Source organism: Oryzias latipes, chromosome 8, assembly GCF_002234675.1.
Source record: "Oryzias latipes chromosome 8, ASM223467v1".
In the NCBI taxonomy this organism is placed as follows: domain Eukaryota; kingdom Metazoa; phylum Chordata; class Actinopteri; order Beloniformes; family Adrianichthyidae; genus Oryzias; species Oryzias latipes.
The window spans coordinates 14,423,262-14,450,974 of record NC_019866.2 but is presented as its reverse complement, the minus strand read 5'-3'; the positions used below and the strand labels follow the sequence as shown (position 1 = coordinate 14,450,974).

Sequence of the window (27,713 nt, the reverse complement as noted above, 5' to 3'; positions counted from 1 at the left end):
GGTTTAGTTGACCCAACTCCCAATGTTAAAGTGCCTAGGATAGCACAAGGGGTTATAGACCCACTCCAATTAAAGCTGTGTTTTGGATTTTTTTAACGTGTTCTTGTAGCATTTTCTAGAGATGGAGAACATATATAAACAAATATAAGCTTAAAATTGCATTTTTGTAATCGTTTTGAATCAGGAGCAGATGAAAAAAATGCTGTTTGAAAAAGATTGTAGCATGTGATGTGCAGCCTACAATAGCAAGCCACAAACTCTAATGTCTAATGAAATGTTCTCTGTTCTTAAATCAGGTTTTCACAGATGATCCCAGCAGATGTGGGCGTGGTTTTCCTTTCTTGCACACTTTTACACTCTAAGACAATGAAAAGGGGATGTTTTTTAGTATCCTCCTTGAGTTCAAATACCACATGAAAAATGTTCAAGCTGATGCCGTCCAGATGTTTATTCAAGTTGCCACAGCCCTCCGTACAACACTGCTACATTGCATATTTGCTGGAAGACACGTACAAACTTTGCCACCGTTTTGCGAGGTAAAATGAACCAGCTGTAATACACTGCTTTCTAAATGTAACTTATTTTTGTTCTCAACAGAAATGTTTAAACACACACGCCCACGCAGTCATGCAAACACATCCCAGTTTCTCAGCTCAGAAGAAATTCATGCAAACTGAAACTATCACAGCTAAAAAAAAAAACTAAACTAAAAGCTTATTTGAACTGCTTTCTCTGACCGTCAAGCTGGACAAACCCAGTTGGATGAGTTGGTGGTTGATCCATTTCATACATTGAAATAAAATATTCTTTGAAAAAGCATCAAGTCCTTTGGGGTTTTTTTGCTCTATGAATACCGTAAATACTTCTTTTTAAAGAAAAAGAAGATTGAACATTCCTTTTAATTCACCAGCATTTATATACAGATTATTTGGCTCATCCACACTTTAGTATTTGCTGAAGATAAAGCTGAAACACAGATTCCTCCTCTGATAAAGAGCAAATCTGTAAACCCTTAAAGTCTAAAAGCTTGTTATTCCACGACTTTTCCTCCAACAATTTGGTTTAAAATACTGTCCTATCACAAACGAAGTCTTGAGCACTTTCAGACCCCCGTATCTTGCTCCTCCTCTTCCTCATCCTCCTGTTGGGGCAGAAGCTGGTACTGCTCATTGCCGACTGGCAGAAAGCCGATCCTGTGATGACCCGCGTCCTCCTGAGGGGGAGCGTGGTGAGAGTTGGACTCCAGCTGATCGGTGGAGTTGCAATGGGTGTACAGCTCACGGTGCATCTCACGGCCAGGTCCTTCTGGGGATGGAGTGGCACGCATGCTGCGGCTTTTTAACACGGAACGAATGTAGCCGATAGGCACCGGCAAACTGGCAAAGACTATGAGTGAGATGATCATAGCCAGGGCCCAACCTGGGTACTCGAGAGTCGTCTCAGAAGCCTGCAAGGAAAGAGATAAAGCATTCATGTACGGATAGTATAAGAAATCAGCACTCGCCCTCTATGCAGAACTTAAAAAAGAATAATTCTGCTTATTATTGTTTATTTAAAACTGGTTTTCTGTTTTTTTTGAAGACTCACTCTGATGAAAATGTTTTTTTTTTTGTGTTTTTGATATGTTCTTGTGGCATTTTTTCAGTGGTGGGCCGTCAGAGCCTTCAAGGCCTCCTCTGAAGGCCTAAAAAATATCTGAATCATGTGTTATATGTATTATATTTTGTCCATGTCTACTCATTAGAACATTCCAAATGGTCTGTCCGATCTCTTATATTGTGTTTATGATGGTCAGGGCGGCAGTGGCTCAGACAGTAGAGCAGGTTGTCCAATCACTGTAGGGTCGGTGGTTCGATCCCCGCTCCCCCCAGCCAGCTGTCATTGTGACACTAGTGACACCTCATCCACCCTGCCTCCAGTGCGGCTCCACTTGTGTGAATGTGTATGAATGGGGTCAGAGGGGCCGTAGGTGCAAACTGGCAGCCACGCCTCTGCCAGTTTGCCCCAGGGCACCATCACCAAGTATGAATGAGCAGTAAACGGATAATGGACAAATTGTAAGTGCTTTGAGCACCAAGAAAAAGTGCAGATAAATTATTATTATTATGCTGCCCCATACAGACATATTTCCACATTGGACTATTTAACCAATCGCATCCTTTGTTGCCAGGCAGTTCCGAATGCCCTGTGATGCGAAATCAATGTCGGTCATTCATTTCTCTCAACCAATCAGATTTTGAGTTGGTGTCAGCAGGGCCTTCTTGCAGGCTTAGGGAACGTCAAAGTATTCAGACCTTCTGATTGGACAGAAGTTTCAGGAAGTCACATGCAGCCTTACCCAGTTTGACACAGAGCCACGGAGCAATTTTTGAGCTGTCGCAGTTAAAAACAGAGCTGACTGCAATGTATGCCATGGATGATTTTGCAGGAAAATCTCCCACTGATCTCCTTGTCTTTCTTCCTCAGAAAAATCTGAGTGAGAACATGAGCAGAGTACAGATGTGAGTGTTTGGCACTGACCACTGCGTCCACTTGAGGACATTTTGGGCTCTAAAGCAAATTGAAACGTACACAGAAACACAATTGAACAGACTCGACTCTCAGCACTGGCCTTGATGGCAACAGAAAAGCACTTCTTGATGGAACTGAAGCGCGATAATCTACATGACAGGGTGATGGAACTGTTTTTGAGGAAAAGAGAGGAGGATGGATTTACTCTTCAAATAATCCTATTTTTTGACGAGTGAAATGATAAATATCATAATGAATAATATTCCAAATGTATGTGATTGTTTTCAATGTTTTGTGATGGCTGTAGTTGCATAGCAAGTTTTGTTTGCCTTTTTGTTTATTCAGTTTTTTTTAGAGGCATAAAAACGGTTAATGAGGGTTTGAGTGTTTCAGACGTAGCACTACTGAAGGCCCAGGTGTGTAATGCACGGTCTGCCTCAGCGTTTTTCTGATGATGAAGGACATAAATTAGAAAAAAATGTATTTCTGAATATTTCTTTATTCAAATATTTACGAATCAAGAGCATATCTGTGATGTTGAAAATACAATAGGCAAACCAAATGCTCCCTGATCCGAGCTTCTAAGCAATGGGAAGGGGAAAGGGGGGCGGGGTTGCTCCTGCCCACAACTAAGATTCAATTTCTACTGCCACTCTACAGAAACTATGACTTAGAAAACGACACAAGTTATTGATTTTGGCTAAAAACTGCACAATCCTAATTAAAAGACGACTGTGAACGCTTTTACGATTGATGAAAAGATTATCGGAGTAGGACTTTAAGAAAACGAACACATAGAAACCCAATATGCATCAGTTAAATCAGTCCATTTTGAATGTGTGAGCAAACGGTTGACTTTTCTCAGGCTCTGTGCCTTGGTATTTAAAATGTTGTTAAAACATCACACATGAAAAAAAAAACAGTAAAATCCCACTCATAGTTTACAATTCATGGGTTGAAAAGCAGCTTAGATAACACTTGGACTGAGAGAAAGTTTAAAACTCCTCACTCAAAAGCTTTAAGCGCTTGAAATGAAGACAGAGGTTTACAGCAGCTACCAAAACTCTTTCAACAATCACAACAATAATTTGAGCACAAAACTAAAGTGAATGAAGAGTTTTCAGGAAAATAATTTAACCATCTTTTGATGATCTAAAACCCCAAAATCAGGAGGGAAAACAGTAAAGATGGCTGTGAAAGCCTGAAATAAAAAAGCAGTTTTCCACAGAGACTGCAACAAATTCATATCCAGTCTGACATCTTACCGTTTGTTGATTCCAGGCAGTGTATGTGGGCCTCTTGAAGATCATACGCAACAAACTGGCAGCCAAAAGACCCACCATGGCCAGTAAGCACACATACTTCCACAGATACTTGTACACCACCGGAGGGCGCCACTTGAGCATGATTTCAATATCATCTAAAAAGCTGCAGATGGAGAAAACACTTAGGAAACAAAATGAAACTGAGCACTGGTAAAATATGAAAAATAACAATAAAATGTAGCATACCGATCTGTGCCGTAAACCCACGCCACACTGATCGTCTCAAAAATCACAACAATAACCAGAGGTAAAGTTGCAGAATAGTCATCAAACATAGTCACAAAGTAGTTGCCAGATCGCTGGGTGAACAATAATCCAATAAGAAAGCCCAAAGCACAGCTAGACACTAGAAAAGAAAACAGAATTTGATGATGCTGAGCAGACCTTTGTGTTTGAACATGTACTGGCACAAGTGTCGTACCTGTGAGTAAAGTTCGGTGGCGCCCGAGGAGGCTAAAATTGTCCATGAGAGGTGTCAGGATTCCCTGCATGGTCCCAAACATGGTGCTGAGGCCCAGGTTGAGCAGCATCAAAAAGAACAGAGAGGACCAGAAGGGGCTTCCAGGAAAAAGAGCCATCACCTCAGTGAAGGCAATGAATGCCAAGCCGGTCCCTTCAACACCCTGCACAAAAGCAAGGTGACGGCTCAGAAGACTATAAAACAGAACCGTTTTTCACATACAGTGGTTTCTTGTTTATTGTGGGAGTTGCATTCTAAAAATAATCCCCCCAAAAGAGCATAAAGTAGGACTATAGATGTTTAAAGGCTGTAACACCACATATTTCTAAGACAACATTTTCTGTCTTGTTTAGACTCTCAAAGTTCAAACCTTTATAGAAAAATAACAGTACGAGGGTAGGGTACGAGTTGCTAGTGATCAAAGATTGATATACATTTGATAAGCTGCGCATATTCTGAACAGAAGACACGCCACGGAGGAGATTGATTGACAGCCTATCAGGATGCAGAACACAGTGTACTAGAAAAGAAATTGTGAACAATTGCACTGAAATAAATCAGCAAAAAAGTGAAACCGCAAAAGGGGAGGAGCACTTTTTTCCTAAGCTAAATAAACACTGAAGTCTGTTGATCTCCATCTGTTATTTTAGTGTCTTTTTTCTTTACATTCTCACATCATGCTGACTTATATGTGTCTCCTCTTTATGTTTTTGTCTCTTTTCTGATATTATTGTACAGTATTAACAAGATTCCTGCAGCGTCTTGAGGAAACCCAGCAGAGTCTCCCGCATTCCACAGGAACTTGCTGAACTTTCAACAGAACTTCTGTCAATCATTTAAGATACAATCAATGCATTAAAACAGTTAAATGTTAATGTCATTTAATGTCAGTTAAATGACACCTTCAGCTTCCAAGATTTTCCGGTTAGTCCTCTAAATTTTCTCCTTCATCGCCTGTCTGGCTCAGGTTTAATGAGTTTAGATCAGATCTCTGGAGGGGATTTTCACTTTCTTAGACTCATGGTATAACATGTTCTTAACATGTCAAAGATACCTTGTTCATCTCCTCCTCTAGATTGCAGTCCGTGATAGTTGGGCCCAGAAAGGATCTGTACTGACTGTACCACTCCCTGTACGCAGGTATGGACACTGAGCTCGGGTCGGTCATGTTGAAATGAGGCAACCAGGGTTGATGCGATTCATTTGCCATCTTGAGGTTTAACAACCTAATATTTCTAAAAAAAAAAAAAAAGATCCAAACAGAAAAAGCTAAACAGACAGTTTCCTCCAAGTCACACATAAAACATCTGGATAAAATAAAAGTGCAGCAAAAAAAAGACACTAACATACTCGGCCACACAGTGGAGTGCGGTCGTTTTGGCTCTGAAACCCAGCACAACAAAAACCACCAGTGAGGCCAGCACGGACGTCATGAAGTTGATGCAGGACACCATTAGTGCATCCCTGTGGCAGTTGTTTTGAACTGGATTGTAGGAGGAATAAGCGATGACGGAGCCGTAGCCCAAACCCAGTGCAAAAAACACCTGCGTGGCTGCCTGCCGCCACACCTGCACGTTACCCCAGATCTCCAACTAAAAAAAAAAACAATGGAAATGCCACTTTACTGCTTTCCTTTTTCACCATAATTTGATAAGTGTATTAAAAAATACCAGTTAAGATTAAAACGCCTGCTTTGCACTGCTTACTCGAGGATAAAACATGTAGGTGATTCCATCCATAGCACCATCCAGTAATAACCCTCTGATGAGGAAAATAAAGAGCACAACATACGGAAAGACAGAGGAGAAGTACATCACCTGAAAGGAAAAAAAAAACAGAAAACAGATTTGGGATCAGAATGTGCAAAAAAGAAAGGGAGGAAATGTGGCATTTGTGTCATTTTTACACAACTCACATTGTATACAAATAAACAAAAAATTAACTTTTGTTGCATACTGGGTTTTGAGATGTTTACAACTATAACAGAAACAGGAAAAAAACAGTTAAAAATTTAAAATAATTAAGAAAAACAAATGCAGATTCCAAACATGGAATATTTGATACAATAGCATGCTTAACTGGACATGTCTGACAACAGGGGGTGCTATAGGTTTGCTGTTCTGCTGACCCAAAGGAAAAGCTGTTGGGACAGTCAAGTCCAGGGTTCTGCAATGATGAGCCAATCAGGTCGATTTTTCACTGACTATAACCCAGTAGGGGCCACAAAGCCATACTTCACCCTTTAGAAAAATAAAAACACTGATTTGTATTTATGTTATTGTTCCCATTATAATATAACTGTAATAATTGGTAATATAACACTCTGTTTTTTTTTAAATAAATAAAACTAACATAGAAAGGGAAAATATCAATTTTTCAAATTAGCAAGTAAAGGTAGTTTGAACCTTTCGACAAAGGTTTCAATGACTTCCTTTAAAAAAAATGCAGCCAGTGCCACATAAGATGATCTCAAAGCAGCAAATGTAATGGTAGGTAGTGTAATGTTAGCAGTAAAAAAAAAGAATAAAAACACAATTTCTTTTACTGCATCTCAGCCAGAAATGATGTCAAATTAACTAACTTAAATCAATTTATAGCTATTAAATGACTCTTTCTGTATGTTTCTAACCATAAGGCGCACTAAAAATCATTAAATTTGTTCAAAAGTAAAGGATCCGCCTTAATTCTGGTTGTGCGTACTGACCTCCAATTGATTTTCTGTGGTACATGGCACACATAAATCTGTCAAAATGTTTTCATTTGACTTGTGATACGTATCATCCTTCAACTGTTTGTGAATGAGTTGAATAAAGTTTGAGTTACTTTTTTTTTTTTTTACTTTACTATTGACTTCAAAATTACTTTTGAAAATTAGCCCTTTTATCTGTCTTTAACCAGGGAGCCACAATGGAGGAGCAAAACAGCCACATGTGGCTCTGGAGCCTCAGGTTTGGGAACCTTTGATTTTGATTTCATCTTTCACGGTTTCCTCTGACTGTTTTATATGGTTCAACTGTCCCTCCTCAGCTTTCCACTTGATTCTTTTCATTTTGGGCGGTGGTTCTCTTACCCTTGCAGAGGACTTGATGCCCTTGATCATAGCCAGAGACACAATGGCCCATGCAGCCAGCAAACAGCCCGTCATGATGGGGTTAAACTCTCCAGACTCCTCTATTGAGTTTGTGATGTTGAGAGCTTTTCGAAACCAGAAATACGACGTTGGGGAGCTGCTTGAACATTCTTTCACTGTTGATGGAAGACACAAAGCGCTATCGGAATCAGTTCGGCACAAGTGTAACATCCTTCTGTGCTTCAGTGTTTCTTGTCATGCGAGTACCTGTGTCATTGATGGTTACATCAATTGGACAGTGGTGCCAAGGGAGCGGATACTGGAAAGAATTGCCCAAGTAGAAGAGACTCCATGCAATGATGACATTATAGTATAGGGCTACATAGAAGCAAACCTGGAGAAGAAGGAAGGAGTACATGGAAAATAGATTAGCTTTATTGTTTTTATGTACAATGAATATTCTGCGTAAAGCGGTAAAAAGTGGACACGCCGACTTATGAGAGGGAAAATATTAGAAATGAAAGGTTAAAACGAGTTTCTAATAAACATTTGTGCTATTTAAGCTCAGAGCGCTTTAAAACTGTCTGTGTCGGCCTTCTTTGTTCTGCAGAGAAAGCTGTTGCATAACAAAATGCTAGCAAAAAAAATAAAAAGTACAGCGCCTCTCAAGTTACAGCATGACATGACATGAAGTCATATGTATTTCAGTTTCACACTGGATCACAAAAAAAGCTATAGCTTTTTGGAAAGTGTTTGAATAAAACATGATGGATACTTCATTTTAAATGGACATACTTTTGTAGATTTTATGTTATTGTGTTTTTGTTTTTCTACATTTTTCCTTACCAGTTCTGATTGTTAAATTATGTAAAATTGGGTTAAAGAAAAAAAACCATGCCAACTAAAAACTCTCACCACACAGCTGGAGTAGCCAATCCCCTCCAGTTTGGGGGAGATGTGTTTCCACACACCGATGCTCCCCTGCCGAATACTCTGGCCTGCAGCCAGCTCCATAAAGAACAAGGGAACTCCCACAATCAGTAAAAGAAAAATATACAGCAGCATGAAGGCCCCTGCAAGGAAAAAGGGATGAGGCTTTTAAAAGACTTTGAAATGTATAAAAAAGGTCTTTTTATACTTTTTAAGTTGCCTTTTTGGCTGAAAATAATCTTTTAGGTGACTTACCGCCTCCATTTTGGTGACAGAGGTAAGGAAACCTCCACACGTTTCCTAAGCCCACGCTGAAGCCCACCTGCGCCAGCACATATTGAATCTTGGAGTCCCACGCCGGTCGATCTGCGGCGCTGTCCACGGCTCCATTAGAACCCGTGGCGGCCGTGAGCTGAGTTTCAGACTGAGCTCCTCTGGACCAGGTCTCACTGCAGTCCAAAGCAGTCTTTTCCATCTTATTAAGAACAAAACAGATGTCCTGAGTTTACTATGGTAAAGTTATGGTGGAATTGTCACATTGCATTTGTAAGGAAAATACACAAATTTTAAGAATCAAAATTAGTCAAAAGTTAGTAAAACCATGCAAAAAAAAAAAACAAATTCCTTAAGATAAGGCTGTTCCTTATTGACAAATAAATATATATCATCTACAGTGAAAATGTGGTAAACATAAAATATTTGCACTTTAATCAACTTTACCCAAAAAATGTCAACACAGATCCTAAAAGAACTTTTTTCCTAAAAGTTCTGATATCCCGTCTCTGCTTTGGGTTGTTGAATTGTGTGTCATCATGCATGTCATGGTGTAAAGGACTCAGTTCTTTCATAACCTTAAAATCCATGCTGTTTATACCAGTAAATGTATTAGGAAAAACATCTTCCTGCTAATAAAAGTTCATCTCTTGTCAATTCAAAAAGCCGGTTGTTTGTTGCATCACAGACAAGTGGATTAAAAACATTCATGACTGGTTTAAAGTCCACTATCAGAAAAACACTGTGTGAATTTGTCTTGCATGGGACAACTTTTCTGTCTAAATTTTAGCAAAGCCCTTTTTTTAGACAAAAAGTTGCCTGTTCTCTGTACAAAACATACGAGTCAGTTGCAGACCCAAAAACCTTTGCTCCAGTTTAAGTATCGCTGCTTCTGAAAGTAACCAGTGTTACGACAAATAAGTAGGCACATCTTCTTTATCATTAAATCACATTATGCATCTTAGAATATTCACATTGTTTGAAATTACATGAAAAATGTTAACGAAAGTAAAGCTCAACTAAAAGTACACTGAATTTTTTGGGGTGTACAAATCAGTAAGAAAAAAATGTTGTTGCTACAACCTATTACTCTCCTAAAGCAGCCCCACACCATAATGCTACCACCACAGGTAAAACAATAAAAGCCCTGCAGGACTCATCAGACTTTGTGACCTTTTTTCTGCTGCTCCACAGTCCAATTTCCAACTATATTTGGAAAACCAAGGTGTTTCTATGTCTCAATAATTTACTTTTAATAATGCTTTTGATGTTCAATGTTTTTCAGCTGAATTTCAGTTAAAGTTGGAGGGATTCCCACAGACAGACATTCATAATCAGTCTAAGTCCATTGAGGACTTTTGTCACTTTGGTTTGTTCAATTCTTGCCTCTTTTTTTCTTTATTTTCACTAATCTCACTTGTTTTGGTGCTTTCTGATTCAGTCTAATGGGTTGTTGTTCTGAAACAGAACTTCAATCTTCTATAAAAGAGGGCAGTTCCCTTGATTACTAAAATTGCTGAAATTTCAGATTTCATTACCATCTCTTGAAAATCTAGCACAACAAAAAAAAAGGTGCAACAAACCTGTGTGGTTCCCAAGCTGCAGGAGTGTGAAAAGTCTGGCAGCCAGAAGCATTAACATCCGTGCACTAATGTCTGCAAAGATTGCTCTTGCTAAATCCGGTTACTTCTGGATTTCTGCACACCTGAACTGTCATTCAGCTGTACATCATAGACACACTGACGTTTGCACATTAGCATTTGAAACATGGCGAGGAAGTTTGTCCTACGAACCAATCAGTCCAAACTCAAGCAGTTCTGGAACAGTTCTGCTGGGTAAGAGGAAAACTCTACGAAAGTAACAGATTCAGCATAAATTATGATAATTTCATAAACTGATAGAATTTACTCTGGTTAATACAAAATGAGAAAAACTGAAAACACTCCTAACATTTCAAGAAATTGTTGGTATAAATATACTCCAAATAATTACCAGTTGCTGATTTTAAACTCACTTAACCCAAATTGCTTGGTAACATTTCATGCAACACACCAGTGAATGTAACTGTAAAGTGCTTAAAACTGTTACCCACTCTAAAGAAAATAGTCTTTTTGGTGTTTTTAACATGATTTTATGGCCTTTTTCTGAGGATTGAGAACATTTATAACGAAAATTAAACTCAAATTTGCGTTTAAGTATATTTTTATTCAAATCCTTGTGAAAAAGAAGCAGATAAATAAATGGGGTTTGAAAAAGGGGCTTATTTTTGACCTAGGAAATACGATGAGTGGGCCAAAAGCTCCCTGCTTGAGACCGACCTGGCCTGCACACAAGATGACAACTGACATCATTGGCCAGAAGTGAAAATCATACAACTTACCCCAACACAAACCCAAAACTCTTCCAAAGTGTAGAATGTTTTTTAAAAATAAGGCTTATAACAGTAAAAACCATCATTGTTAGGGTGTTTGTTAAAAAAGGTTTAATTGAGTACTGTGGGGGGAACTTCTGGTTCTGGCCGTTGATGTCTAAAGCTGCCCTGCACCGCTTAAACAGGGAGCTCTCAGCAACAGGGAAGGGAAAGGGGGTTGCCATGTTCCAACAATCCCACCCACAACTCAAAGGACTTAATAAATGTCTGCAGTTCTGCAAAAACTGTCCTAGAAAACGACTATTTTTTTTCTTCTTTTGGCTAAAAATGTCATAATCCTAATTAACAAGACCACTGGGGACGCTTTTCTAATAGCTCAATAGTTGATCAGAGTGCGACTTTAACATGATTATATGGTACTAAAACCAATATCTGGAAGAGAAGCTTTAGGAGCTTAAGTTTCTAGCTCTTGGATGAGATCGATAGATTTCTCAAGCCTAATGTCAAAGGGCAGTAATGTTTGTATCTTATATTCTACGTAAAACATGTAAAAAAAGGTTTCAATCGTGAAAATTGTTCATATTATTTTCTGTGGACACCCATGAGCAGCACAGTGATGTCCTGTCCTTCAGGAGAAACTCTCAAGCATCAACTCTTCACCCGCTGAATCTCCGGACCACAGGGGTCGCGGCTCAGAGGACTGGGCCCGATCCAGTGCGGCTTAACTCGAGCCCAGCTGGCTCCATGACATAACCAAGGAGGCCTATTTGAGCATGTCCTTGTTGGTATCAGCTGGGGAGAATGGAAAATTACAAGAGGTGTATGACCTAGAAAAAGTACGTGGCTGTTCAAGACACATGGCCCAGTAGGGCAGGTGCTTACAGAAATATAGACCCATAACCAGAGGAGTGCGAGGCTGCCACAAAAACATGCATACTCAAGTAGAGGGGCGGAGAAGTGAGCGCAGAGGGGGAGCAGGAGGGAGACTCAGCTGGGGGGTGTTGGGTTTACATTGGTTAAAAGTGTGGGTGGTGCTGAGGTGCATGAGTAGGCCTCATGGAGGCTCCAGCTGGTAAGAAACAGCAGAAAATTGAATTTATGAAAACTCGTGATTTTTTATTTTTTGTAAAGTGTAGCTTTGAGGCTCTTGCCACAACATTGAGTTTCTTTATCCATATACTATGAACCAAATTAACCGGAGAAATGTTGTTATGATACATGAACCAGCGAGCACACAACTCGCCTCGAAGAGAGAGCAACTTTCCTAGAAGGCTTCTTAAGACTTTCTTTTTCTTTTTTTTTACTTGTCCTGTCCAACAGCTCAACAAACAGATCAGAGCTGAAGACCTCTTGTGTTGGACATATTTTACTGTTACAACATGGGTTTATGAATCTCCTGACACGTGAGGTGTATATTTGAATAAACCCCTTTTGCAATTTAGGCTAAACTTTATTTATATCGATTATATTTGTAACCGTTTTTTGTTGGACCGGACGGAAAAGAAGAGGAGGGAAGAAGAGACAGGGGATGTTAGACAGTTAGAGGTAAGACTTTTTCTGCTTACAACAGAACTAAAGTCTATTTTGCTCTCGATTTTTCTGCACATATATCCAGCAGGCAGACACAAAGCACTCAAAGGTTTGTACATTTTCTGCCAGCTGTTAAGTCAGGGAAAACATCAGTTCTGAACTTGGGAGATGAACAGAGGCTTGTTGCATCACTTTAAGACGCGTTCCACAGCAAACTGAGGCACAACGGTCTCCTTTAATGCAGTTGTTTTTTCAAAAACAAGCTGAGATTATTGTAAATAATGTTGTTAGACTGGAGCTCGTGAACACAGTGTTTCTGAGAAACTGTGTTTATAACTTTCTCTGTACTGATCCCTGATGTTTCCCTGATTCCAACATGAAAATATACAGCAGAGTGAAATCCAAAATACTTAGTAAAGATTGCCCTCAACTCCAAACAACTTAAGTGACTCTTTTACTCTTTCCATTTATATATATGTGTACATTTTGTGGTTGCATGTTAGACAGAAACCTGTGCTCCAGCTTGCAATTGCAACAGCCTTTTCCAAAGCCTTTTATATAGAAATTGACATGCCAGCATCATTCCGACAAAGAAGTTAATAGTTTTTCCTCCCTTACTGTCGATTTCTATAAAGAGGAGCATGTAAGGCAAATCAATGGATTATGATGATCAGGATAAAACATTTTCTAATCCTATTTTTCTTCTGGTTACTACACCAGTAAATGTAGTGAATGCAAACACAGATAGAAATCCCCTTCACAGTAACAAAAACAGCAGAAGCAGCATTATGCTATTATAAAAATGGAGTTTGCATTAACAAATTAAACAAATCTCCTCTAAATTTTGGAATCATTTTATAGCAATGTTGATTTAAAAAAAATGGTTTTCCACTTCATTTAGCTTTTGCGCAACACTTAAAGCTTTTGTAGATACAAAAATAAATCAGTCACCACTTCTCTTAGTGGTCACATCCGTAAATATGAGAGACAGTCTCACTTATGTTGGTTACCTTTTTAGGAGCAGACTTATTTTTTTCTCTGTTTACGTCTCCAGAGTGTCATGCAAAAGATAAACAGAGATAAAAAACAGTCGCAAAAAAAATAAATTTTATTCAGTATTTGTTTTGGCAAATTAACGCATTTTTTTCTCATTGGTCAGTATAATGACTTCTGCAAACCTCGATGGATGCAACAACAAAAATAAAATCTCTGCAATAGCTGAAAAAAAATGCTGTTTGTGATGCTTGTAAAGCAGCAGGGATGTTGAAGTTCAGTTCATCATTAACTCAAAAACATCCGAGGTAATGTTATATCTTAAATAAAGGCTAAAACATTGGTTTTTAGTTAGCCAAAAGAATTATAATGTTGCCTGATGGATATCAGCAAATATTCTATATTGTTCCTTTTAACTTATCTTCAATGCATCAGTGAATGTAACTGTAAAGTGCTTAAACTGCTACTTATTCAATCATTTCACATTTTATTTAAATATTTGATTAAAAATACTTCACCTGCACAATTATATTTGGGTTATTTTTGCCTTTTTTATACAATAAATCAAAACAAAAGTCATATTTTCTCTTTACTTTGTTTTTAACTTCATGTAAATGCTTTCAGTTTTACCTTTGCTCGAGAAACTTTACATTAAAGTACAATTATTTTTTGAGCAACTCTCATGCAGTGCTGCAAAAACCCAGCTGCCAACCATGAACAAGTTCTCACAGCTTCACTGAAGCCTCCAGCAGCTGGAAGCAAAGCCTAACACATCAAACATTCTACAACTAAGGCCCATTTCTGGTTACTCTAGATTCATAAAGAAAGAGGAAAATTTAGGGGCCAGTGTATATTTTTGCTGCTCTGTGTGCATTATACAAAAAAAAGAGCAATCTGTAGTTTTGAAAGTTATGAAAACAAATAAAAATTCATGCAGAAAATTGCCGATGAGCAATAAAACTGACTTTATAATCAATTCTAAGAAGATAAAAAGTGAAGTGTTCTGCAACGCCAACAGCACTTTGTTATGTTGTGAACGTACCACCACGCTGATGAGAGTTCAGTTTCCAGTCGTCCTGGGGTTGCTTTCTCTGCAAACTGCAGGCCTTCCCCTCCAAAGTCCAAATATGATCGAGTTGTCAAAGACTTAAAACCCACGAGGTTCCAACCCTGCACTTTCAACAAGTCAAGGCCACGTTTCAGGAGCTGCAGCTGCAGGAGCGGCTGAGAAGTTGCGTGGAGGAAACGCAGGAGAGGTTTAACAGCTGAGCCAATGGGGAGACTGAGGGGGCTGAGCTGCCCTTTCCAAAAGCGGAGGGGGGCTGACTAACACAAGAATACACTGCTGTGCTGTGTGTCAACACAAGCTCCTGCTGCAGATTCTTTAAAAAAAACAAAAAACTTTTTAATCGAAGGAGAAAAAGACAAGCCATCAAAACCTTTAAAACTGACCTGATTGACAAGATGGAAAACTTTAAAACTGTATTCCTAAATTATCTGAGAAAAATGAACAATTGCTTATTTGTTATTGTTTGCATGTAAACAACTGGTTGCACGTCACCGACAAATGCGCGTGCGCAGATAAACAAAAACTGCACCATGGGACCTCAACCCATAAATAATGTGTGAATCAGAAGATCAAAATGAAAGTTTATCTCCACCTAGTGGACAGATTTAGTCACTTTTTTGCCATTAATTCCAACATAAACTCTTATTCCTAATCAAAAGCAACTTTCAATGGAGCTCGGGACATAAGTAAAAAAACGTTCATAAATAATTTCCTATTTTGTGCACACAAATTTGTATTTTTTTCAAATATTTGTATTTTGTTACCACAATTTAGTATTTTGTGCACACAAAATATTAACTCCTGTGGGAAAAAAATACAAACTTCCGTAGAGAAAATGCTAATTTAACAAGATGCTTGTTGCACCCCGATCTTTGGTTTGGGAGAAAATTGAGCTCAACAAAATCAAGAAAAAAACTAGTTTCAGGATTATTGATATTTAATAGAGGATCAAATGCAAAAACATAGGTTCTACAGAGAAGTAGTTTACCATCAGTGCACAGGACCAAACCAACATCTCTCTTAAGAAGCAGACACAGTGTCGCCCAGAGTGAAACAAATGTCGCTTTTTTGGTCTAACTACGCCACTTTGGGGCGTCCCCCTGTATGGATCAGTGTGTTTGAACCTTGCTGCAAATGCAGGGTCTGATTCCAACTAGTTTCTCAGAAGTGGGATGTGTCTGCAGCTGGATGCAGAAGAGCATTAGGGAGGAGTCAAAAGGTCAATCCAGATAAAAATACATTCTTTCCGTGCAATAGAAAATACATTCTACAACACTCTGGAGAAACACACATTATACATTAACATGCAGTTTCCTGTTAAAAAAAAGTTCCAAACCCGCCTTGATTTCTGGACACGTAAGTAAAGGACAAACTACCCCATCCAGACAAGATGTTCCAAAACAAATCAATGCATGGATTTGTTGCATATAAAAAAATACAGAAGCATGAGAATTATGAAGCTACCGGTTAGGCTCCATGTCATCCAGATCCGTTGATTTACTTGCATTCTGCAACTGAGGACACAAAAAGTGAATTTCATAAACTAACAAAGAAAATGTATTTCTCAAAGGCTGAAGATCATATGGAACTCAGTGAATACTCAGCAGAATGGCATCCTTAAACAGTTTAACTTGAAATTGCAAAGATGCTTCCTAAACACCCAACGCTTTCAGGTTTTTTAATTTTTTAATTGGTTTCAATTTCTTATAATCAGTAAAACAAAGCTAAAGGTTTGTTTTTGAGGAGTATTAAGTCGTAGTAAAGTAGTATTGTGTAGTTGTATTTATCAGATCAATATTTTATATTTTATAAAAAACATTTTTGTTTCTTAAAAAACAAAAAAAAGTTTCTCTTTGATCAAAATCTCAAATATATTTACGTCAAAGTGTAAACATTATATGTGAATTCTTTTTTTTGTGCCAGGATTAGGGGACTAAAATTCTTTGTTACATCACAAACTCGGAAAACAAATTTAATATGTTGGTTATTGACTTATAAATGTTCTGTCCCATCTGTTTTTTGATTTTTTGAGGGACTGAGAAGTTCAGATCTTTTTATCTTAAAAAGTATTTTTTAAATTCAAGCAAATGAAGTGTGACTTGCCCCTTAAAAGAGGGCAGCATATAGCATTATGTGTCCATATTCAGCTTTAAAGCAAGAAACTAATGACCTTTTTGGGACTATTTTTGTCGTGTTTAACCCATTTAAGACACACAATTCTGGGTGTTGTTTTTTTATTAAGAAAATATACAATTATTTGGGTATTTAGTAAAAAAAAAAAAAAAAGAAACACCCCAAATTAATCAGAGTTCTGCCCAAAATTACTTGTTGGTTAACATAACCCTATTTTATTGCTAAAAGCAGATTCTGTTAAGTTACTGCATAACATAATGATGTCCAGCTGGTGTCACCACTCACCTACGCAAGAGCAGTTTGATTAAGTGTTTCATTTTGCTGCAAAGAAGCCACCTTCAGTTGTTTAAGAACACAAACACATCTGGCCTGTTGATGTGGCGTCAGAACGCTGATCATTTATTGTTATTTATTTTATTGGTATTTATTGATTCTTCTTCCTCTTTCGGCTTCTCCCATCAGGGGTCGCCACAGCGAACAAGTCGCATGGTAAACTTGGCAATGTTTTACGCCGGATGCCCTTCCTGACGCAACCTTCTCAAACCGGGCTTGGAACCGGCACAGGGGTAGAGAAGGGAACAGGGAGCAGCCCGGAGTCGAACCCTGGTTTCACGGACGGAAGGCGCCGCAAACCAGCACGAGCTAAACCGGATTTTATTGGTATTTATTGATGATGGTGGTAAACTGGATGGAATGGAACAACATATTAATGGACAATCTCTGAGTGTAGATGGGCTGAATTATATTCATCAGTATTTACTTGGTGATTCTGAATAAAAGTGGAGTCGCTTTGGATTGATGAATAAACTGTTTCTGTCAGCAGGGGCATGAAAAGAGAGTTTATTGCTATTCTCAGTCTCTCCTGAAGATGGCAACAGAGGGAGATGGAAGATGGACCCAGAAAAGAAAAGGTTTGCTTATTTGCTGTTGCTGGTGAGGTTTTGGGAAGAATCCGCTAAAATAAATTCCAGAAATAAAATCCAATAGTTGATAAGGGAGAAAGCCAGGCTACAATGTAGAGTGTGGTTGTAGATGAAAAATTGAGTAGCAGTGGGCTTGGACTAAAACGTGCTCAGAGATGAGGTCATGGATTAACAAAAAGGGGCTAGGACCCCAAAACACTTATCAAGTCTATAACTGATTAATGGAAAGTGGAGCACACACATTACGACGGGGCAGAGAGAGCAGAAAAGCAACAGAAACGACAACCTTGGAAACAGGAATAGACTGGTGAAACTGGGGATGCATTCAAAGTGGATGACCAGACCTTCTGACCTACTCTGTAGATAAAAGAAAGATGATATTTGAAATCAACAGTCTTCTGTTGGCTGAAGCAGCACCTGACAGGCCTTCTGCCAGGTACACTTAATCTGTCAAAGTGACACTTGGGTCAATGCTGTAGAAAGCAGATCTTCCTGTATAGCTAAGACCAGTGGATTGAACCATTACACCCCATCGAACAGGGAGAGACCGGCGGCAGAGGTGGGTAGTGTGTTGAAGGGGTTCAGCCTAAACTATCTCTCAGAACCAAGTGCGAGGTGTCCTGGAACACAAGATACAAACCCTGTCCTTTAGTTGGTTCAGACACTGGACTTGGGGTGAAACCCTGAAAACAACTCTGAAACAAAAAAACTGACGGAAATCTCTAACAGATTAGAAAACTCCAAACAAAACGTTGCAGTGACCAAGATCCAACATGGAGTACCTGGAAAATACATTGAGTCCAAAATGTGGGGTGACATATTCTCATCTGTATTTCTGGGAGCAGGGGGAGGAATAAGGTGAACCGTGTGGGAAAAGTGATCCATGATGATGAGGATGGTGAAATGCCTATTGGACATGGACCTGTGGTGAAGTCCAGATTATTGTGGGGCAGTGATCTTTTGGGAACTTGAAGGGGGGAGTGCTACTGAGCAGGTTTGGGCCATTGACTGTATAGAGAACTGGACAGAGTGGTCCTTCCCCTCCTGGTGTGCCAAATAGGAAGTACCTGCTGGCTCCAAGAAGTTAAAATGCCAGTTGCCTTAGAAACGTTAACTCAGACTGACTAGGACCAATCACTGTCGGTATCGACTGAATTGGTTTCATATCAATGGAGCCAGAAGTAAGGCATTTTCTATGGGTGATGTCATACTTGCTCCATCCAGTTCTACATACAGTCAATTATTTGGCCACTGCTACACCCTGGACAAGCTGCATCATGTTCTGAGCCATCAGAACCTTCTTCAAGATTAGTCATTTGTTCTGGAGACAAGCCAAACAAGAAGTGTAGAAGCTGGTTATAACTTGGGACCTGAGGTGTGGAGGAACAAACAATGGGTCTAATGGACATTAGGAGGAACAAGTGGCAGACACCACCCTGCCCACGCCACAACCTCAGACGCCGCAGGCCTGAAAGCATCCATGCACACAGGACATGCTTCCATGATAGCTTCTTCTCAGATGCCATCAGAATGTTAGCACAGGACACAAGAGAGGGAAGACTGAACCCCACATAATCCCTCCTGGTGTGCAATTTATTTATTTATTCAGTTATTTAAGCTATTTATCTGTAAATACCAAAACTGCTGTTAAACAGTCGGGTGGAATTAGAACAATTAACATCCACAATATGTCACAAAAAATAACATGAGAGTAAAGCCATGCGCAATAATGACAAAGTTGGTACTTTGTGCAACAACATGTGGTTTTAATAGCATCATGCCTCTCTTTGCAATATTCAATATTCACATATTTCTCCTTTCTTAAATTATTTTCCTCTTTTCTATTTTTCTGATTTATTATTTTTTTCATTGTTCAAGTTTTTCTGTTTTGTTGCCTTCTGTCATTAATCCTGATTTGAGAACTGCGAAAGAAAAAAATCAAATGTACTTGTTTCTGAACCTTTAACATGTACAAATGGCAATAAACTCTCAAACAAACAAACAAACAAACAGACTGACGAGAGACTGTTGGATCTCAACTGTCAACTCATAAGTCAACCGTGCCACCCCTCATGCGGAGACACAAAGGGTGATATTTACAGGTGAGCGCTTTTTTACCACTGGGGACAAGAAGGAGAAACGGAAATTGGACAGTGATGACTGTAATTAATTTGTTTTGCTGTAATCGTGTCAATAAGATTTAGTACAAAAAATCCATCTGAGATTTCAGTTTACTCTCAGAAATGAATTCTTAGCCACTATTGGAAAGATTCCTGTTGCAGGTGATGAAATGATTCATCACTCAACCGTTTTCCGAGTTTCGCTGTCAGATAATGTTTCATTTTCTAAAACAGCTTTTATAAAATGTATTACATTTGTTAATGCCAAAATTGTGCCAGTGTTTGCCTGAACAGTTTTTAAAAAAGCACAAAAACTCCTAAAAGTAAAAATAAAACATAAATGAATGTCAATTATTTTCATTTTGATCTTGGAATATTTTTCATGATCTTGAGTGAAACTTGATGTTTCTTGACTTCCGTAGGCAGACATTAGTGGCACTTGTGGAATGACGCTAGTAGCAGATCATTGGTTTGCATGCCACTGTAGAAACGCCTGTCATGAGCAAGAAGAAACAATGAAACAGAGAAAGAATGAGGGAGTGTGTGTCTTGGCGTGTGTGTGTTTGTGTGGGTGTGAGTATGTGTTTGGATGAGAGTGGAAGCAGCAGAGATTGAGGGCATGAACAAAGCTAAACTTGTTTTTCTCGTTCTGACATTTTCTTAACCAGGTAGGAAGTCTTCTTGTAAACAGCAAAGTTTAGTGTAGAAGCATTCAGACACTCGTCCGTCTTTGTGACTGTGTCTTGGATTTGAAACCCGAACCACAACAGAAGGTACAGTGACACGACTAAATTTTAATGTGTGTGTGGGAGAGATGGGCAGGAGGGCGTCTGTATGGGAGATTTAAAGTTACACCTATCAGATGACAGACGGCTGTCTGTGCTTTTTAAAGCTCATATTTATCCTTTTACATAAAAATATAAAGTAATGATCACTTGAATAAATGTTTCACTCTTACTCAAGTTTTTTTATAAGACTTATGTAAAATTCATTGCTTTGCAACAGGCTAAAATTAATTAAAGTTGGAACAATTACAATGTCATTAAGTATTTTCTTATTTGACTTGTGATGAATGTTTCCTTAAATACCTAAACAAAGGCAGGTTTTTTTTCAAATTGTATTGTTTATCACCTGTGTGCAAAACCTCGAGTGCAAATTTCGAACACTCCTGATACCTGGATGGCATCAAAGGAGAGCACACAGCTATCTTTTAGGCCTGAAAAGAAAACGTTAATGAGAAAAATGTGTTCATATTTCCCTTGCAAATGAAATAAAAAAACAAGTTTTTCAAAACATGGTTTTGACTAGCTGATTTCTTTTCAGAGTAATGACTTGAGAGGCACCTTTGTTGTCATGGTTTGGGACTGCAAACAATACAAAGTTGCTGTAATTGTAACCAATGTTTGTCCTGATATGGATGGTCTCAGTCATCTCACCTTGTAACATTGGGGATGGCTGGTTCCATGAATTTGAAAATGAAATAAAACACGGGCGCTGACGTTTACATTCTTGAAATATTTGGAAAGCTTCATCTTGTCAGACGAGGACATTAAATGATCAAATGTTTTGAAAGAAGGCAGGTTAAACTTCAAGTCAGGTTCCTGCACTTTGTAAAATCAGTACCAGAGTGTGCTAATTCTGCACTGCTTGCTCCATGGTCTGGCAGATGTCAGCAAACCCCCCCCAGGTCATGCCCCGGAGGTCCTCAGGTGCTCGAGTTACTCCCAAAGAACAGCCTCTGGGTGGATTGGTTATTCATTCTGAACCTGGGCGAGGTATGTGTGTCACGCAGAAATGTTCCGTCACTCCTCAAATGTGCTGAACTGGTGGTTTTTCTTCATCTGGTCAGAAAATGGCACGAACAGGGAGTCAAATGACTCAACTCAAGGGAACGCAGAAAGAGAAGTGGTGAGTTCTGGTGATAATGCTGCTTTCTAAAGGTTTCTGCTTTAGTTCATGACTTGTGTTATTTGCTGGGTGCAAACTATCCTCCAGGAGATCCTAAATCACTGCTTTGAAGATGTGGAGAAGTTCATTGCCCGTTTGCAGCAAGCAGCTGAGGCCAAGAGTATTCTAGACCAAAGGGCAAAGAAGAAATCCCGGAGCACCAAGAAGGGGAGCAAAGAGAGTAAGAATTGATTTTCCATCACTGGAGTTATCATTTAAGCAGTCAGAAGAGACAGAGAGGACAACAAGAAATCATTTCCAAACTTTTTGACAGAAATTCACACAATAGTGCCATCATTTAGGTGGTTTATGGAGAGTAAGATTTACTGAATTGAAAAACAATGACAAACCTGCTTTTGGCATACTGTTGTACAAGAAAGAAGGGAAACTTGAAACATTTCTTTGAGAATTCTGCAGATGCTGCAGCTCACTTGAGTCTACCAGGATGTATTCCTTTTGTCTGCTCCATTTGATATTCATCTTATTTGTGTTGTCATGTCTCCTTGTTTTTTTAATCATGCTTCTGCCCACTATTTCAGTCTCAATCAACTTTTTGAGCTTTTAATTGTATTATAATGTCCATAATGTATTTTGATCCATTCATGCGTTTTAGAGTATTCCTCTAAAAACCTGCGCTCTGCACATCAGCCCCTCCCAATCCACAAAACACGAGTGGATCCTCACATTGTGACGTAGGTAAATAAGAACAGCCCCTTCCAGGAAGAGTCTGTGCGGTCAGCACCGCCCCCAGGCTAACACAAAGGCGTGCACATGCACATTCTCTGCAGAGCTAGCAGAGATCAGCTAAACGCTTTCCCTTTATTTGCACAGTATGCGCATCCATCTCTGCAAATGTTCAGATAATTGTTTCGTGGGTGAAACGTAGACACGCTGCTCTTGGTTGACGCCATGAAATCGGCGAAACCCACAAGGAGCGAAAGGCGGTGCCTCCAAGATCCAGTCGTCTTACTTCAGAGTAGCAAAATGAACAGGGAAAATAACTAATATTTCATTTTAAAATTCATTCCATCCAGCAAAATACTGGATAAGTATTTTATGCCCTAAATTTAAATGCAGTATAATCTATCTATCTATCTATCTATCTATCTATCTATCTATCTATCTATCTATCTATCTATCTATCTATCTATCTATCTATCTATCTATCTATCTATCTATCTATCTATCTATCTATCTATCTATCTATCTATCTATCTATCTATCTATCTATCTCTCACTGTTCTTTGCCAGCAGGTGATTTTTTGACAAAGAAAGCCTGCCCCCCATCGGAGGAAGAATTCACTTCAATTTTTCAGAAAATCAAATACTCCCTGTGTCTGCTTGTAAGTTTAAATAGAATAAGTAAGAGAAGTTTGAATGCAACTCCAGAAACGACTACATTAAAGTCTGTTCTACTTTAGCACCGTCTCCAAGCCTCCATCGCACAACCGTCACCCTCAGAGCTGCTGCACCACGTATTTTTGCCTCTTCAATTGGTGAGATAAATGTACTTAATGATTTGTTTGTTTGTTTATGGTCTTCAATCCAATCCTGATATTTTTTCTTTATTTTAAGCTTGTGAACACAACTGGAGGGACAACAATGGCTGCATCTGTGGTCAGTCCAGGCATGACCAAAGGTGCTGTTGCAATGCTCCAGAACGATCTGACTGCAGAAAACAAACAGCTGTGGACTTCTTTAGGAACCAACTGGACCTCCCCCTGGTCTGTGTGTGTCCGTCTCTTCTCTGACTCAATTGTCACAGTGTTCTAATGATCTGGCTCCACATTTCTCAGTTCGGACATCAGTGCTTCCACTTATGCACCAGTCTTTTTGGATGGGTGGCAGCCTCCTAAATGTGACTCCACTGGTAAGATATTCCAAGATCCCATTCAGCTGCAGTTCAAACATGAGGCTGCTATGGAGCGTCAGCAGACACGGAGCCTACAGAAACCTAACGCACAAAACCACGGGGAAGCCGCTGATACAGTGTAAGTCTGATGAAGGTGGAGGGTTATTAACATTCCAAAAAACAGGATAATTTTAGCTGACAAAAAGTTTTACTAAACGAGTTATGATGTCATTTTACCAAATAATTACCAACCATTTTCACTCTGAATCTATAAAGCTTAATAATATAGGTTAATATTTCAGGAGAATTCTCTAAATTAGCCAAGGAGTCAGTTTTTACTTTAGCCAGACATCTGACATCTGAGCGGCGCATCAGTTCATCACACAGAGTGTGAACACTTGGGAGAATTTTCTTATTTATGGCGAGTTCAAAGCTTCCTCACTACAGGTCTGACTCTTCACATTTCACATTTCATGAATAAACAGGACAAAAACTGTGGAGAAACAAAAAGGGGGATAGACCTGAGAATGTAGAAGTGAAAACCAGACACTTCTGTACACTGAGGACAATTGACAACATGGATGATTAACATGAACCTGGAGTGACTGAGAACAGAACAGAACCAAAAACACCACTGAAAAAACGGATTAACCCTCAGAATCCTCAGAGCAACACTATGATAATAACAGCATTAAATATTATCTTTTTATTGTATTAAATTATTTTTATATTAATAATGTCAGCATTCTGGGGATACAAGTTGTAGGATGTTTAAAATATTACCATCTGTATTGAACTTGATCCATGTTGATTATTCCAGCAGCACATTGCCAAAATAAATAGGCTCCAGTATTTTTTTTGCTTTGCTGACTCCCAAGTCTGTGTTAAAGTGAATGGATTTGTTTACATAAAAATGACAATTGATTGTATCACTTTCACTTCCAGATGTCACATACAGTACAGACCAAAAGTTTGGACACACCTTCTCATTCATTGGTCTGTACTGGAGATGACAATCTATTAGTACTTTATTTTAAAAATTCACTTAATTCCCCTATGGTTTAAAGGGGGGAAAGTGTTTTTGCTGCCTTTTCTGCCTTTGAGCCCTTGCCCCTCTATAATCCTGTGCACGTCCCTGCTATAGAGTACTATTTTATTTTTATTCTATTCTATGTAAATAGTGTTCTCAGTGGTCTTTTCATTATGATTATACAGTTATTAGCCCAAATAAAAAAAACTGACATTTTCTAGGAATTTAGCAGAGCAGCAGTAGTTTGTCAAAAACTCACCTCAGAGTTGTGAAGGGGACTTGTGCCACTAAGTACCCCCGCCCCCTTCCCGTTTACAGGATCTCCCACTAGTTTACAGTATGAGCGGGTGTATATGTGTGTGTGTGTGTGGGGGTGGGGGGGGGGGGGGACAAAAAAGCCATCTGCTCCTGATTTACCATGATCTGAGCAAAGAAATATTCCATTTTAAGCTCAATTTTCTTAATACATGTCCTTCATTGTCAGAAAAATGCTGCAAGAACATGCTGAAAAAGCACCAAAAGCACAGTTTTCATCAAACTAACACTCTTGCTTGAAACTGTAACAAAACAAACATATATTACATCATTTTACACTATCCCTTCCAGACACAAGATTCCTCCCATTTTTCAACTTTCAGCATTTTTCGGCTGCTGGTTAAATTACTGCTAGATTGAAACATCAGGTTTGTGGAAAATCCAGCTGCATGCAAAATTCAAACAAAACCGTTATTGAATGTGTCCAAGGGCAATAAATTGCATCCTGCCCTGTTGAAACAGCTTTTAGAAATTGGAAAGCACTCTGCAAAGTCTAAGAACATATGTTTCTTCATGTAGATGAACTTGTAGATTTACCAGGTAAAGTTGCAACTACAGTGGAAGATGTGTTGCTCCTCTGTGGTTTGCTTGGCTTTTCATAAATCTTTGTCTTTTTGACTCTAGAGTTTAGGAAGTGTATCAAATATAAATAAGCTCATTTCAGAGGGCGGGTTGGGGTGTGTGTGCAAAACAATTGCATAAGTCATTTTCAAAAAACATGGTGGATTTCAACCTTTGGACCACACTTGTTGAAAACAAAGTGTGATAATTTTTGTACATATTTAAAAGTGTGTTGTGTGTCCTCTGGTACACGTAAAGTTATGTCTTGTTTATTTGAATTAACCTCTTGTGTTTTTGCATGCTTATATTTTAGAGATGGAAATGGACTGGCACCTGAGGGCACTAAATATTACCGCTGCAGTTATGACTTTGTGGCCAGAAACAGCAGTGAACTCTCTGTGCTACAAGGAGAAATACTGGCGGTAATCCACCGATCTGAAATTATTGCTGTTTACTAACCTAAAAACAAAGAACGAACTTATTGAAGTTACTTTTCTTTAGGTAATTAATTCAACAAAGCGCTGGTGGAAGTGTCAGAATCACTACGATCAGATAGGATTTGTTCCCTACAACATTCTGGAACCGGCACCTGACCAACACTTTCCAGAGAAACCCAAGGTACATCTGCACACATTGTTTCATTTATTTCAAACCAAAAGGTTTTCTTTCTTTTGATTTCATTGTATTAAAAATAGCTCTTACTTTTCAGACCAGGACTGCCTCTCAAAGTCAAACAAGCCCACTCAGTAGCAGTCCTGCAGCTTCTAGCACAACAGGCCAAGGACAGATGATGCTAATGCCTCCTTCAAATGCACCAGGAGAGGAGAGTGGACGAGGTAGCAGCATGCAACTAAGATGTAGATGAGGGTGTCTCCACATAAATATGCAAAGCCTTTTTTTTCTGTTGTTCATCCAGTCTTGATAATGAATGATGAACTTCTGAGGAAGTTGGCTGAGAAGAGAGCCTCAGTTCACGAGGCAGACGGTCCTTCCACTCCAACGTCTCCTCAGCTGAACTATCACTCCCAACCTACTGAGGTGAAGGCCTGGCTCACCGCCAAAGGCTTCAGCCAGGAGTAAGTGCTACACTTCAAAAGGTCATTCAGAGCAAATACTGAATGTTCTGATACTTTAAATCTCCCAAATAGATTCACAGAATTTAAAAGAGACCTTTTAATTCTTTTTCTTCATTCAAACTGTTAGTGAAAGAGATTGTTCTTTTTCCTTTTATTTAGAGCGGTCCACAGTTTGGGAATTTTGAACGCAGCTCAGCTGTTCTCCCTAACTGAGGAGGAGCTGAGCACAGTGTTACCAGAAGAAGGCTCAAGCGTTTACAGCAGCATTTTGATCGAGAAGGCCCTCCTCGAGGTTTGTCCACTGATGTTCCCATTCAACCTTTTCCTTTATGTTTGTTCCCGCAGACCTGTGTGTGTGTGTTTGCTCAGCCTTGACTTCTGTGCAGACTTACATCATACAGTATGATCACTGTGCTGCTGACCCATATTGAACACAAACAGTGGAAAAGAAAGATTACAGTTCAGAAACTGGGGTTAATACTCTAATAAAAAGACATTTGTAGTGCTGGCTGAAGGTTAAAAGGAATTTATAGCTAAATTTACAGAAAAAAGGAAATAAAAATTATTTTGACCTCTGATAGTAAAACCAAGCCATGAAATTAAAAAATTTCGGCACTGCACTAAAAAAAAACAAGACTATCATGTCTGCCATTGTTTGCTTCTGCTCACTAAGGAGAGGCTTTAGATTTAGAAGAAATGTTCAAACTTGAGGCAGTTCTATAACATACAGTGCTGTCCTGTATGTAATTCATTTTTAAGCTTTAAAAAAACAAAAAAAAACAAAAAAAACAAAGCTGGTCACGATATTGTTCTTTTAAACCTAATCAAACCTCGTTTTTTCTCAGGATATACGCAAAGCTTCAGAGCAGCAAGCGTAGGCGGAAGATGCGGATGTTCCTACATACCAGCAGATGCATTTGGGTGTAAATATGGTCAACTCAGAATAAAACTTGCTGATATTTCTCACATGTGCAACTAACAAATGAACAAAAGACTCAGTGTTTTATCAAATTGAATTCTTTGATTTTTGTCAACTATAGGCAGTCTTCACTAACAACTTTTGCATTTACCATCCATATTAATATTATAAAACAGATTTACAACTTTGCATGATGTTCTGAAACTCATAACATGTACAGCTTAATTAAAAAAAAGATGTTGCAAGAAGCAGCCAAGTCTGATTTATTCTTCTATTTGCATCTCAATGTTAAAGCAGGAAATGTC

General features: G+C 38.9%; 2 protein-coding genes across 3 annotated transcripts; one reads left to right on the top strand and one right to left on the bottom strand.

Moving 5' to 3' along the window:
- Positions 1-423: 423 nt before the first annotated feature.
- Positions 424-14,734, bottom strand: LOC101171747 (sodium-dependent neutral amino acid transporter B(0)AT2). The gene is made up of 12 exons (XM_023957649.1): positions 14,506-14,734; positions 8,552-8,771; positions 8,282-8,439; positions 7,634-7,760; positions 7,367-7,542; positions 6,003-6,113; positions 5,647-5,888; positions 5,351-5,531; positions 4,258-4,459; positions 4,023-4,182; positions 3,777-3,939; positions 424-1,447 (listed from the first exon to the last, which is right to left on the bottom strand). The coding sequence occupies exons 2-12, from the start codon at positions 8,769-8,771 to the stop codon at positions 1,103-1,105; spliced, it is 2,085 nt and encodes a 694-aa protein (XP_023813417.1). The 5' UTR covers positions 14,506-14,734; the 3' UTR covers positions 424-1,102.
- A 5,544-nt stretch (positions 14,735-20,278) lies between these two features.
- Positions 20,279-27,659, top strand: LOC101171494 (epidermal growth factor receptor kinase substrate 8-like protein 1). Of its 2 annotated transcripts, none has more exons than XM_020705387.2 (14): positions 20,279-20,481; positions 21,375-21,483; positions 21,558-21,616; positions 21,704-21,836; positions 22,910-22,998; positions 23,077-23,151; positions 23,231-23,379; positions 23,452-23,646; positions 25,727-25,835; positions 25,915-26,031; positions 26,123-26,249; positions 26,330-26,489; positions 26,649-26,781; positions 27,335-27,659. In XM_020705387.2, the coding sequence occupies exons 2-14, from the start codon at positions 21,375-21,377 to the stop codon at positions 27,365-27,367; spliced, it is 1,488 nt and encodes a 495-aa protein (XP_020561046.1). In that variant the 5' UTR covers positions 20,279-20,481; the 3' UTR covers positions 27,368-27,659. The 2 variants fall into 2 exon arrangements, with proteins under 2 accessions (XP_020561046.1, XP_011476610.1); XM_011478308.3 differs by having other exon boundaries at positions 22,907-22,998.
- The last annotated feature ends 54 nt before the right edge of the window (positions 27,660-27,713 follow it).

Excerpts from the sequence above, each read along its gene's own strand:
- LOC101171494 (XM_011478308.3), top strand. The coding sequence starts at position 21,375 with ATGTCAGCAAACCCCCCCCAGGTCATGCCCCGGAGGTCCTCAGGTGCT. Across the intron at positions 23,152-23,230 it reads TATTTTTGCCTCTTCAATTG|CTTGTGAACACAACTGGAGG; the intron begins GTGAGATAAATG and ends CTTTATTTTAAG. Across the intron at positions 26,490-26,648 it reads GCCAAAGGCTTCAGCCAGGA|AGCGGTCCACAGTTTGGGAA; the intron begins GTAAGTGCTACA and ends CCTTTTATTTAG.
- LOC101171747 (XM_023957649.1), bottom strand. The coding sequence starts at position 8,771 with ATGGAAAAGACTGCTTTGGACTGCAGTGAGACCTGGTCCAGAGGAGCT. Across the intron at positions 7,543-7,633 it reads TGTAACCATCAATGACACAG|TGAAAGAATGTTCAAGCAGC; the intron begins GTACTCGCATGA and ends TTCCATCAACAG. Across the intron at positions 5,532-5,646 it reads GCACTCCACTGTGTGGCCGA|AAATATTAGGTTGTTAAACC; the intron begins GTATGTTAGTGT and ends TTTTTTTTTTAG.